The sequence below is a fragment of the Panthera pardus genome, unplaced genomic scaffold (assembly GCF_024362965.1).
Source record: "Panthera pardus isolate Hobbes unplaced genomic scaffold, ASM2436296v1 HiC_scaffold_3, whole genome shotgun sequence".
Classification (NCBI taxonomy): Eukaryota; Metazoa; Chordata; class Mammalia; order Carnivora; family Felidae; genus Panthera; species Panthera pardus.
The window spans coordinates 35,062,522-35,076,389 of NW_026526876.1; the positions used below are offsets into that span (position 1 = coordinate 35,062,522).

Genomic DNA, 13,868 nt, shown 5'->3' on the forward strand with positions numbered 1-13,868 from the left:
CCAGGCCATGGCTCCTCTGAGGTCCATCCTGCTCACAAGGACTGTCATGAGCCTCTGGCCTCCCTGGGCAGCTACACAGAGATCTGCCGTGGCCCAAGAAATGGGGAGACATTGGATAGAGAGTTTGAGCTAGAGCTTGTGGTAATAGGTGGAAACAGAGGCAGGCACACAGGTACCCGCCCCCCCCCCACTCCCTACACACACTTCCCTGCATTTGCGTCCTACACAGGCTCAAGGACAGACAACAGGTCATTGCCTTGCCGGACCTGGACCTGGAAGAGAAAACCACCAGTAGGCTCCAGCAGCAACATAGCAAAGGTTGGACAAGATGGCCTTGGCATAGCATGTGCTGGCTGCCACCACCCCCAACCCGGGAGGAGGACCCCCATGCCAGAAAGAGGATGATCTGAGACCTAGTCTTCCACTGCCAAGGACAGCCCATGCACCTCCTGGATCCTGTGATGTGAGTGGGATCCTGGGCTCTGGAAGGAGAATCCTCCTTCCGGTTCCCCAAAGCATCTACTGCAGAAGCATTGGCCTAGGATGGTGGATGACTCTCGAAGGACTGTACTTAGAAGAGCACATTGCTCAAGCAGGTAAATGGAGAAGTGGGATGTTATTCCTAAGTAGTTTGTACACAATTTCTTTAGAGGCCTTCCCCACTCTCATTGAACTAATCCATTCTTTTTCATTTTTTTAATTAAAATTTTTAATTTTATTTATTATTATTTTTTACAACATAGTGATTCAACATTTATATACATTACAAAGTGCTCACCACGATAAGCATAGTTACCATATGTCACTGTACGAAGTTATATGAGCTAAACTATTCTTAATACATCCCCTGAAGGAAATACCATGGTGCTTTAAAGGGCCCTGGTCTCCCTGCCCCCTCCCCTTGTCACCAGCCGTGGATCCCAAAGTCAGAGGTAGAGAAGAGGGCTCAGATGCCTGCTTCGGTGACTCACCTCTGTAGCAGTCTATGTGGAAATGTGTTTGCTATCTGTTTGCTGCACCCTATTCTGGCCCCTGTCTACCTTTATAACCACATAAGGAGAATGTGGAGGGAGAGAGGGGAGAGTACAAGGGAAAAGGAAATGTGGCTCTGGGAAGGTGAGGTACTAATGGGGCCAAGGACAGGGGAGCTTCAAGTATCTCTTCTGGTTGACACCCCACACTTCGAAGTAGCACTATTGCTTAGGAAACACTGGGATGTGCTTGCTGCTCAGACGTGTCAATGTTTCAGTCAAAGTGATCATTTTCTCCAGGAAAGACAGTCTTGCTAGTGGGAACAGTTGTATCCTCAGACCTGGGGTCCGATTTCCAGCACTCCTGTCTTCATTGTGACATTGACAGTGGTAGTCCCAAGAGAGAGTTGGGGGAGTTTTAGCCTCTCCAAAAATCTCCATTTTTTTGATGTGACATAGTCTTTTATTTTTATTTATTTTTTTTATTTTAGAGAGAGAGAATGCATGCATGCCTGCACACACTTAGGGTTGGGAGAGGGGCAGAGGGAGGGAGAGAGAGAAAGAGAGAGAGAGAGAGAGAGAGAGAGAATCCCAAGCAGGCTCCATGCTTAGTGTGGAGCCTGATGCAGGGCTTGATCCCACACTCCCTGGGATCATGACCTGAGCCGAAATCAAGAGTCAGATGCTCAATCGACTGAGCCACCCAGGCACCCCTGATGTGACATCCTCTCAATCTGCAGTGTTTCACTCCAAATACAGTTTTCAGACAAATCAGCTAGTGTCTGCCTCTTCCCAGGCAAGCTAACAAACGTCTGAAAGTTTCAGGTTCCTGTCTCTAAAATAAGAATGGGACTTGTAGCATTGTGTCATTATGTATATTAAATGAAATAATATATACAAAACACTTAGCACAGTGCCTGGCATACAGTTGGTGCTTAATACATGCTTATTATTTCCTCTCCTTGAAGAAAGGAGTGGTGTAAGGATAGAATCTGAGATAAAACACATCCATGGAACCCAGCCCTGGACCATGCTTCACCCTCTCTTTCTCCAGTTCCCCCAACGAACAAATCAGCTCAGACTTAGACCCTCCTGTGGCATGTTCTTGAAATTCTCCCCAAGATATCAATGCTTTGGGTAGGTGAAGAAAAGCCAGCTGGGCCTTTAGAGAATAGGAAAAGATTCTAGGAGGGCAAGGCATGAGTCTCTCCCAGGCACATGGCTGCTTCCCTGATTCTGGGGGAATCCCCAGGGTTTCTGACCCAGGTTTGCATGACCTAGGCAGGGAGGTTACTCCCCTGGGCAATGGTTTGCTTGGTGAGAAAGGAGGGGGAAGGGAAGGCACCTAAGGAAGTCTGACCTGGTTTCCAGCAAGGACCCACCCTCAGTCAGTCAGTCAAGCAGTCAGCCCAAGATTTAGGCCACCCAGGATTTGTACAGGCGTTGCCCTGTTACCCAGAACAACACACTGGCAAGGAGCACAGATTCTGGGTCAAACACACACACATCTATGCACACTCACACCATTCACACTTACACACTCACACGGGCAGTGCAGTCTCTCACTCATATGATCACATGCATACTCTGACGAGAGTTTTAGAGCTCTTGATCCCTTTTCTTTCCTCTGCTTTCTCTATGCTGTTCACTCCCCCCAACCCCAGTCCAAAGAAATCCAGGAGAATTAAAGAATATTTGGGAACACACACACACACACACACACACACACACACACACACACACACAGGATCTAATCCTGCCCCCAAATGGGGAGGTCAGTCCTCAGAATCCCAGACCCTGAGGAATCTGAGTGGAAGTGTGTGCAACATGGAGCCAGGGCTGTGCTTCCTGTGCTGGATCTTCGATATGCATCCATTCTACACAGTTCTAGTCTGAGCACTGTTTATTAAGAGTCCAGTTCCTTCTTGGGCTGAATTTGGCTATAGGCGGAACAGTGTGTATGTGTGTGTGTGTGTGTGTGTGTGTGTGTGTGTGTAGAAGTGAACTGGAATGTCCAGCTGGCAGGGGGAGGGGGGGGTGGGGAGGCTGTGTTGAAATGCACCTGTTGTCTTAAGGTCAAGGTTGAGGTCAAAGAGAGGCCAAAGCTAGATTCTAGTCTGTGTCTCCAAAGGCCAGACAACTCAGCTTTTTCTCCCTCCCTTTGGTGCCTCTGGGTCCCATAGGTCTCTGTCTTTCTCCCAGTAGCTACTGGCAGAGAGAGGAACGGGGGGGGGGGGGTAGGGGGAGATAGCCTAGAAGCTTCTGGAACCAAGGACAAGTCTTGCCTCTTGATTCTTCTGTATCCTTCCCTCCAATTGTAGAAGGAATATCCCAAAGTTACCTCTTTGTCAGGGAAGAAAAAGGGGGCCCTATAAGAAGTGCTACGGAGGAAGGAGGGAGCAGAGGTAACCCCCCTCCCTTGCTCCCTCCCTCCCAAGCCTCCGCCTTCATACCTCACTTAGACTGCAAAACAACCCAGCTCCTTGCCAAGAGTTAGGCTGACTGAATTTCAACTCTCCTTGCCTCTGCTTCCTCTTCCCTCTCACTGGCTGCAACTTCAGGGAGAGAGTCTTGACCCCTGGCCCTTTCCCTATAGGGAAAAAGACCAACAAATAGAACAGGAGGTGGGTGGGATCACAAGCAAGGAACAGAGCTGTGGGCCTCAGGGAGGGTCCAGGACAACTGGGAGTGTGTTGGTGTTGGTACTTGGGCTGGTGGGGCACCAGAGGTCATGCCCAGAGCCCTGATTTTGAATCCAGCCCTGGCAGATACTTGAGCCCTGGCCCTGCTTCTGATGGAAGAGTCAGGACAGGCTCAGAGAGCATGCAGCTTACCTCCTAGTTTTCCCTCCAGAGCCCAGCAGGAGGGGAGGTGGGGAGGGGAGAAGGCTGAGTTCAGAACCAAGCTTTCCTGAAAAGCCTCTTTCCCTGTTTGTCCTAGCTCCTCCCAGTTTCTCCCACGCTGTGTTACAGCTTTCCAGCTCTGGGCCAGAAGGCCAGGGCAGGCCAGGGAAGCACCCCCTGTCTTCTCTCTCCCACATTTTTGGGCGGGGGGAATAAAGTAAAAGCCCAGACCGTTCTAAGGAGCCCATTTTAGGGAGCACATCTCCCTAAAGGGTCTCCTAAAGGGAGTCAAAGGGTCAGTGATCAAGCCAGCTACTCAGTCACCTCTCAGTCAACCTCACAGCCCTCTCAGTTCCTCTCAGTTCACTCAACTCCTCACCACCCAGCTTCCTCCTTCCTTGGCACCCACACTCCTCCTTTTCTCTACCTCTTTGCTGACTGTCATGTTTCCAGGCATCCACCAGTGCTGCTCCAGGCCCTGTCTGTGAACAAGTGGGGAAGGGCTTCCTGTGAGGGAAAACCCTCCCTCCAAGGACTGGGACTGAGGAGGAAATTAGCAGGAAGCAGCAGGTGGCTCAGCCTCACTTGGTTGCTTGGAGAAGAGGCCCCCATCTCTCCCCACAGTCCACGTCCTCAAGTGGGAGACATCTATTTTCACCAGTGGGGCAATCGCTGCTTTGAGGGGGGCCATTTCTAACCCCTTGTTCAGTGTTTCCCTGTGTGTCTGCTCATCTCCCTGATGTTTGGGAGGGCAGAGGGAACTAGGAATGAACGTCTGACCTTGGGCCACCCACTTCTTCTAAGGCTCATTTTCCTCTTACTGAGGAAAGGATACTGAGGAAGGGGTGGTGGTGGTGAAGATGATCTTCATGTTCCCTCCTGAGTTCCCTTCTGTGGGATCTGCATGCTGCACTCAAGCACTGGTGGTGGTGGGGGTGTCACTCTGCCCCCTGCCTCACCTCAGCCCCATTACTTTAGGATCTTAAAAAGCACTTTCACCATAAAGTTCCCTTCCCTGGTCCTTTTTATTTCCCAGACAAAAGGAAATGACTCACCCCAAAGTCACCTCGAATGAGTGAGGTGGTGTCATACAAGCAGACAGGGAGTCCCCAGAGACAACCTCACCCGCATGGCAGCTCCTCCTCCCTTAGGGATGCTCTCCCTAAGGAGAATAAAAGGAAAAAGGGGTCACATTTCCTTTTGGTCCCTGGACTTGGCCCTGCAGCAGAAATTCATCTTAAGCTCTTGACTTTGGGGATATCTCCCTCCCCTACTGGTCATATCTCCTTGTGTCACTAGTAACCTCAAGGCGAGGTCAGTCCGGCAATCACGTGAAGCCCTCACGTTTGCAAGGTTTGCAGAAAGAGCCTGTTAGCTTTGATCTCCCGGGGAACAGCCAAGCTTGCCAGTCCCTCCCCAGGAATTCACATGCCTCTGCCATACAGGCTTTCCAAACACGCCACCCTGACTCTTCAGGGCACACCCGACCCGACCCGGCTCTTAGCTCCTCCCCGGGTCCCAGCAATCGCTTTTGCAAAACAGAAAGGGGGAAATATACGCAGTCCGCCCACTTTGCCAGTGGACTACAAATCCCGATAGGCTTGGCGTTACGCAGGCGCACGGAGCTCAACGTGCCTGCTGCTGGAAAAGTGTGTCACTGGGGCACGAGGCGCTCCCTGGGATCACATGGTACCTGCTCCAGTGCCGCGTGCGGCCCGGGAACCCTGGGTTGCTGGCGCCTGCGCAGAGCCCTCTGTCCCGGGGAAAAAGGCTGGGGCAAAAGGCGGCTGAGATTGGCAGAGTGAAATATTGCTGCCGAGGGAACGTAGCAGGGCACACGTCTCGCTTCTTTGCGCCTGGGTGCCCCGTTTCTCCCCATCACCTACTTACTTCCTGACTGCAACCTCTCTCCCTCTGGGACTTTTGCACCGGGAGCTCCAGATTCACTACCCTGCAGCGCTGTGGAGCCGTCAGGCAGTGGCACCCCGTGCACTGCAGAGACCCGACCCTCCTTGCTACCTTCCAGCTAGAAGAACTACAGCAGGCTGATTTCCCCTCCCCCACACTCTGCTCTTCCCATGCAAAGCAGACCTCCGTTGCCTCTGCGTCCTACCCTTTTGCAGGGCTGCAGTCAGGCAACCCCGAGACCTTGCTGCAGGGTGCCTCGGATCTTGTTTGTGATCCGTGGGATCCACTCTCCGCCCTCAGTCAGTGTCCAGGGGGCGACAGCAGCAATTGCAACTTCCAGTCTGTGTCAAGGTCCAGTTTGAATGACCGCTCTCAGCCGGTGAAGACATGACGACCCTGGACTCCAACAATAACACAGGTACTGAGATTCTTTACTATCATCATCCTTTGGTACTGTCTCTTCGCTTCCATGTATGCCTTAGAACAAGAGGAACTTTTTAAGGGGCTGGGGACTCCCTCGGTCTGGGGATTTGCTAGCATAATGGGTACCATAGGCTGGGATTTCCAGAGCGAGTTATTCGTCCTGGGAATGTGCCCAGAGGCGCCCCACCACCACCTCTCAGAGTCCCAAAGCTCCTTTTAGCCTGATGGACTCGGATCCCGGGCAGGAGGAGATGGAGAGCGGGTATATGTGATAAGATGCACAGTTTAGAGGGACTGGGAGCTTTGGAGCAGTGCCCCAAACGCCCCTTTTTCCCCCTCCCCCCTGCCCTGCAGCTGTAGCATGGCTGACCCTCTCGGAAAGATGAGCCTCGCCTTCCTCTCTTTCTCTTCCCCTATTTCCTGCAAGCTCAAGGGAACCTGAAAAGCAGTGGGTTGATAGGGGCTCCAGGCAGGAGGGGCTGGGGGAATGGGTCGGATCTCACTGGGGAATCCTCAGTGACAGTAGGGAGCGGCACTTGAGGAGCCAGCAGAGTGGTGCTCGGCCCCAGGGAGGACACCCACAGCGCCCGGGAGGCCCGGAGGGCTCACATGGCTGCGGAGCCGGGCCCACGTGCTGCGTTTGTTTTCATTCAGCAGAAGCCGTGGCCGCCACCCCATTGGTCGTTGTCTCCCGGCCCCGTTACATAATGAGCTCCGCCCCCCCCCAGTCGCCCCGGCAACGCGTGTTCCCTTCTCTCCTCCCCTCAGTTGCCCCGGCCCGGCTGGCGTTTGGGGCCCAGCCCGGGACTTGGAAGCCCAGGAGGGGCGGGGCGGGGGCGGGGCTGATGCTCCTGATTGACGGGACGGGGAGGGGCGGGGCCTTGGGTTCCGGGGTTCCTCGTTGGGGAGCCACGTGCAGGAGGCACACGTGGAGTGAGGACGTGAGGCCGGCTGAGGGCCCGGCTCCCGCCCCGCCCCGCCGAGATCTGGGTGAAGCTGGGCTGACTCACCGCCCCCGCCTGCCTCTTTTTCCTGTCCGCCTGCCTGGGACGGGAGGGGGGTGGGGAACCTTCTCCCCATCCCTGAAGCAGAGTAAACTGGAGCTCTCCCTGACCTCTCATGGCCTCGTGTTTACACTCCTCAGTGGTACCTCACATTTAGCCACTCTTGTCTCCTCGTTCCTTTTCTTTTTATTTTGTTTGCCCCTACTTCATTTTACTGCCTTTAGACTCAGTTTCACCACATTCCAAATTCTTTCTGTTCCTGGAGCATCTCTTACTCCTGCAAACACTGTCTTAACTCCCCACCCCCACCAAACCAGCAGCAGTCTGTCAGAAAGGACTTCCCCAGAACAGCTACAGCTACATCCCAGAATCATTACTGAAAGTCTTTTTTTTTTTTTTTTTTTTTTTTTTTTTGGTCACAGAAAACTGAGACCCAGAGAGAGAGGGGAGGTAACTTCCTCTAGGTCACAGATCAATTTGGTTCTGATAGATCTGGATCTAGAACTAGACTCTTTTGAGCATGCCCCTCACTTCCAGGTTAGAATCATCTTTGGATGAAAGTCTTACTCCCTTTTTGGGGATGGGTGAACTAGGTCAAGTTCATTTACCACCAAATGATATCCCATCCCATCCCCCCCCACCCCCCACCCAGCTCTGAAACTGTAGGAGCTGACCTGTTGTGCAACTATTTTATTGGGAGCTGGGTTCACCCTGACCAACCTTGAGCTATTTTAGGGTTGCCCTGCCCAGCTCAGTGTGTGTCAGTGGGTGAGCAAGACATGTGCCTCTGGATATACGGTGACATGGCTTGTGTTGGCTCACACGTGTCCTAGGATCCTCCCTTTTCCCACCCCACCCTTGGCAGGCCAAGCTAGGTGCTTGGCAAAGGTGTGGCAGGCAGGTCACCTTTTCTCCTGCTAATGCCACGGGAGCACAAACACCTGGTTGACAATGTAACCACAGGGTCGAAGTCCCTTGAATGGCCGAGAGCCAAGGTCGTTGTCACCTGGCGGAGAGATCTAAAAGGGGAATTCCTAAGCCCTAGGCTGGACAATTTGTTTTTCATGTCCACCAACCTGCAATGGGCATTGCTAAGTCTTCCCTGGACGCGGAGGGAGAGTCCACTCTGACTCTTGCTTTTGGAGGCCAGGGGAACCAGCCTGGGTAGTTTCAGTACCTTTGGAGAAACGTCTTCCAGTTTTGGGGGAATGTCACTGTGTTACTCTTGTAAGACCTTACTCTCCTCACTGTTGGCTAGCTTGCCCCAAATAGTCTCATCCCTGGAGTGGTCTTGGTGTTAAAATTGGCAGCTTTTTTTTTGGAGGGTGAAACTGGGCATTCTGAATGGGTCTCAGCTGCTCATCCCATCCTCACATCTGCCACTAACGATGAAGTCATTAGCTAGCTTCAGTCCGTATTCCCAAGGAAGGCTTCCGGGGTAGTGGGGTACATATATGAGATGCGTGCAGAGGTCATGCCTTTAGGGAGGCACCTCACACCCAAGGCAGAAGTTGAATGTACCCTGCAAAGAGCCTTGGGGTGTCGGTTGGCCATGTCATATCTGGTTTGCACTGGGGAGTTGCTTATTGTGGTTCTTCCTGGGACTCCAAGATTAAGGGTTCCACAGTTAACTTCCGAGCATGCAGCAGTGGGAGGTAGATGGGGGATGAGCAGGAGTGGTGCCCTAGGACCAAAGATACATGGTGCTGACACCCCCTTCCCTTGTGTTCTCCTGCCAGGTGGTGTCATCACCTACATTGGCTCCAGCGGCTCTTCCCCAAGCCGTACCAGCCCTGAGTCTCTCTACAGTGACAGCTCAAATGGCAGCTTCCAGTCCCTGAGTCAAGGCTGCCCTGCCTACTTCCCACCATCACCCACTGGATCCCTCACTCAGGACCCAGCTCGCTCCTTTGGGAGCATTCCACCCAACTTGAGTGATGATGGCTCCCCTTCTTCATCTTCCTCCTCCTCCTCCTCCTTCTATAATGGGAGCCCCTCAGGGGGTCTACAAGTGGCCCTGGAAGATAGCAGCCGAGTGTCCCCCAGCAAGAGCACCAGCAACATCACCAGTGCGTAAATTTCCAGCTGATTTGGGGGAAGTCGGCCAGGACTAGGTTGGGACTTGGTGTTCAGATGACACGGTTATTCCCAGGGCCTACCCTGGCCTCAGGGATTTCTCCTAGAGTTGCACCAACCGCTGTCCAGCCCAGTCTGGATACTGGAGGAGCTCCTCAGCTTTTCCCCTAGAATTTCCAGCCCAGAAAACCTCCACATCTCTGGCCAGACAGCCCTCCTGCTCACCTGCTGCCCCTCTCTTCCCACAGAGCTGAATGGCATGGTGCTACTGTGTAAAGTGTGTGGGGACGTTGCCTCGGGCTTCCACTATGGCGTGCATGCCTGTGAGGGCTGCAAGGTGAGGCAGGTTGGGGGTAAGGGCAGAGAGGTATGACCTCATTCCCCCGGACACATAGGCCTGGCCTGGATGGAGATGCTCACTAGCTGCCCCCATCCTTCCAGGGCTTTTTCCGTCGGAGTATCCAGCAGAACATCCAGTACAAAAGGTGTCTGAAAAATGAAAACTGCTCCATCGTCCGCATCAATCGCAACCGCTGCCAGCAGTGTCGCTTCAAGAAGTGTCTCTCCGTGGGCATGTCTCGAGATGGTAAGGCGGCACTGTTGCCCCACAAAGCATCCCCACAACTTCCCCCCGACTTCCTTCCACCCAAAGTTTGAGTTAATCCCTCCCTTAAAAAAGTCCCAACAGAGATACGTCAGACGGTGAGTCTCCTCTGTGTAGGGGATGCCCATCTTTCATCTTTTTGGATAAACACACTTCTTTACTATTCGCTCCTCTGGTCCCCTCATAGGGCAGTCCCTACTTGGAAAACTCCCTCAAGGGGCGTGGCCTTGGTTTTAGTTTTGATGTAGAACCCCAAGCGTTCAGGGCCTTGCCCTTTCAAGAGGAAGGAAGGAAGAGAAGCGTGTGAGTGTGTAGGAGAACTTCCTGACGCTGCTCTCATCCTGTCACAGCTGTGCGTTTTGGGCGCATCCCCAAACGAGAGAAGCAGCGGATGCTTGCCGAGATGCAGAGCGCCATGAACCTGGCCAACAACCAGTTGAGCAGCCAGTGCCCGTTGGAGAACTCACCCACCCAGCATCCGACTCCAGGCCCCATGGGCCCCTCACCACCTCCCGCTCCGGCCCCCTCACCCCTGGTGGGCTTCTCCCAATTCCCACAACAGCTGACACCTCCCCGATCTCCAAGTCCTGAGCCCACAGTGGAGGATGTGATATCCCAGGTGGCCCGGGCCCACCGAGAAATCTTCACCTATGCCCATGACAAGCTGGGCACCTCACCTGGCAACTTCAATGCCAACCATGCATCGGGCAGCCCTCCAGCCACCACTCCTCATTGCTGGGAAAGTCAGAGCTGCCCGCCTGTCCCCAATGACAACGTTATGGCTGCCCAGCGTCATAATGAGGCCCTGAATGGTTTACGCCAGGCCTCCTCCTCTTACCTTCCCGCCTGGCCCCCTGGCCCTGCCCACCACAGCTGCCAGCAGCCCAACAGCAACGGGCACCGTCTGTGCCCCACCCATGTGTACCCAGCCCCAGAAGGCGAAGCACCTGCCAACAGTCCACGGCAGGGCAACTCCAAGAATGTTCTGCTGGTGAGGGCACTGGGGGTGAGGTGGGCAGGGGGCCTGGGAGACTGGATTTAGCATAGGGCAGCTGGGTGTGCTTGGAGGCTCATGCAGGGATATCCTCTTCCCAGGGGGGAGGATGCTCAGCCTTGCAGTAAGGGCTGTGCCTGCAAATCCCTGATCTCCACCTGGCACCTGATTGCTCCTTTACCTAAAAGACCGATCCTCTAGGGCCACAGCCTCTAACCTGGGCAGAAGCTGGGGTCCAGCCCTGCTGGGGGAACCCACCTGAGCCAGTCTGGTTGATACTCCCCTCCCCAAATCCCTTCCTCCTCCAGGCATGCCCCATGAACATGTACCCCCACGGACGCAGTGGGAGAACCGTGCAAGAGATCTGGGAGGATTTCTCCATGAGCTTCACACCTGCTGTGCGGGAGGTGGTAGAGTTTGCCAAGCACATCCCCGGCTTTCGTGATCTTTCTCAGCACGACCAGGTCACCTTGCTTAAGGCGGGAACCTTTGAGGTGAGTGACCCTTTGTGCTCCCTGCTCTTGACCTTGGGAAGGATCCTGCAGAAAGACTTGGTATCTAGGATAGGGAGGGGCTCTGAAAGGCTTTGGAACCCCAGTATCTTTGTCCTGGCAGCCTCTGACTGCTGAAGGAAGGGGCAGAATCCCTCCCCTTCCTGCGTCAGGTTGGCTGGGACTTCTGTAATCTCAGCTGGGGTCTCAACACATCCCATTACCTGGAAATAACACCTTAGGGCACATTGCTACCCCCATTCTAGACTCAAATCAATTTTGGTGAACTTTTGTGACCTTGTCCCAGGTCACGGGTAGTGACAAAGTTAAGACTCAGATTCAGCCCTGCTGGATTCTAAAGCCAGGGTGATGTTCCCCATCCTTCCATCTCTCCCCCACCCCCACCCCGCTGCCCATTCAGAACCCACCCCCACTCTTTCCCGAGAAACCTAAGGCGGTGCCAGTAAACCCTTTGGAAAACTTTAGGGGCAATTTGGCAAATGCTCCTCCCACCCCACCAGGGTGACTGTCCCTGTCCCCTCTCCCTTAGGTGCTGATGGTGCGCTTTGCATCGCTGTTCAACGTGAAGGACCAGACAGTGATGTTCCTGAGCCGCACCACTTACAGCCTGCAGGAACTTGGAGCCATGGGCATGGGGGACCTGCTCAATGCCATGTTTGACTTTAGTGAGAAGCTCAACTCCCTGGCGCTTACCGAGGAGGAGCTGGGCCTCTTCACCGCGGTGGTGCTTGTCTCTGCAGGTAGGTCAAGCTCTCTCCTGAGCCTGACCCTGGAGGGGGGTGGGGGGGAGGAGGCGGACGCAGTTCGATTCAACACACCTTTTATGGAGTACCTACTCTATGCCAGGCCCTGCACCGGGCACTGGGGATACAGACATGATTCAGACACAGTCTAGCTGGGGAGACAGACTCATGCCCGACTAATTATAAAACAGTGAGATAAGTGTCACAGTAGAAGCATGAACCAAGGGCTTTGGAAGCACAGACAACTATTTCTGCCTGGGGGAGCTGGGGAAGGAGGTGACACTTGAGTGGGGCCTCAAAGGACAAGTAAGGTATTGCCAGGCAGAGAGGGGGAAGGGCATCCCAGGCAGAGGGAACTACAGAGCAAAAAGCAAGGGAGCCTGGACACGTTTGGCCTGTTCAGGGAAGGAGAGTGGCCTTGTGGGATGGGAGGTGACCAGCCCTGCTGAGCCCATGCTCCCAGCTCTCAGCTGCCTCCTGCTCTCGGGGCAGAGGCCTGGGAGAAGGAGTTGCGCTCCTCTCCTCCTCCTTCCCCCCGTGGGCCCTCCGAGGGGCTTCAGGGAGAGGCTGCACTGGTGGCTGGGTCCTCCTCCTTCTTCTCCTCCTCCTCCTCCTCCTCCTCCTCGCAGACCTCCTCCGGTTCCTCCTCAGAGGAGCTCGGGGAGCCTGCCTCACTGCTGTCGTCTTCCCCACAGACCGCTCGGGCATGGAGAATTCCGCTTCGGTGGAGCAGCTCCAGGAGACGCTGCTGCGGGCTCTTCGGGCTCTGGTGCTGAAGAACCGGCCCTCGGAGACTTCCCGCTTCACCAAGCTGCTGCTCAAGCTGCCGGACCTGCGGACCCTGAACAACATGCATTCCGAGAAGCTGCTGTCCTTCCGGGTGGACGCCCAGTGACCCGCCCGGCCGGCCTTCTGCCGCTGCCCCCTTGTACAGAATCGAACTCTGCACTTCTCTCTCCTTTACGAGACGAAAAGGAAAAGCAAACCAGAATCTTATTTATATTGTTATAAAATATTCCAAGATGAGCCTCTGGCCCCCCGAGCCTTCTTGTAAATAACTGCCTCCCTCCCCCATCACTGACCCTCCCGTCCTCCCCTATTTAAATCACTCTCCGCCCCCCCCCCCCCCCGCTTATTCTCTAGCCCCCCGATTTGTTCTATTCCTGTCTCAAATCCAATAGTTCACAGCTGAGCTGGCTTCTGTGGTGTGTGCTCGTTTTGGGGGTGGGGGTGGAAATATTGCCAAGGCTGGGGCACACCTCTCCATCTGGTCAGTTTGTGGGGTGGGTATTCTGCCAGCAGATGGGAGGATACAGGGAAACAGCACACAAGTCTAAGGGGGGGTGCCCAAGGGGGTTATTTTCATCATATATTTATTACATAAATATATAGTAAAATAGACGAGCAACAATTACCATAAAAATATCTTTCTTTAAAATCCTGACCCAAAACACAACGGGGTGAAAAATCGCACGTAACAGACATACTGATTGTCAACGTGGGGCAGGAGTAGGAGCCCCCCAAGTCACCCCTGCCAGTCCCCCACCCCTCCCTGGGGAAGGGACCTACCTCTTTCCCTGTTTCTGGCCACAACCCCCCTCCCCCCACCCCAGCACCAGCTTCTCATACATTCAGTAGCGCCTCCAGGGAAGTGCCCCCTCCCCCACCCAGGAGATCCCGGGGCAGGAATTACTGTCCCCCTTATGGACGGTGTCTGTGTCACACGCCCCGCCCTCTCCCAGCCCTGTAGACCCGCCACCAGGGGAAGGGGTAGGGGCTCCTCCACCCCC

At 54.3% G+C, this 13,868-nt stretch overlaps 1 protein-coding gene across 1 annotated transcript; it reads left to right on the plus strand.

The window, feature by feature from the left end:
* The first annotated feature begins 5,515 nt into the window (after positions 1–5,515).
* On the plus strand, positions 5,516–13,270 carry NR1D1 (nuclear receptor subfamily 1 group D member 1). Its single transcript, XM_019416055.2, has 8 exons — positions 5,516–6,140; positions 8,889–9,218; positions 9,474–9,562; positions 9,667–9,811; positions 10,180–10,820; positions 11,132–11,317; positions 11,865–12,075; positions 12,774–13,270. The coding sequence occupies exons 1-8, from the start codon at positions 6,110–6,112 to the stop codon at positions 12,971–12,973; spliced, it is 1,833 nt and encodes a 610-aa protein (XP_019271600.1). The 5' UTR covers positions 5,516–6,109; the 3' UTR covers positions 12,974–13,270.
* The last annotated feature ends 598 nt before the right edge of the window (positions 13,271–13,868 follow it).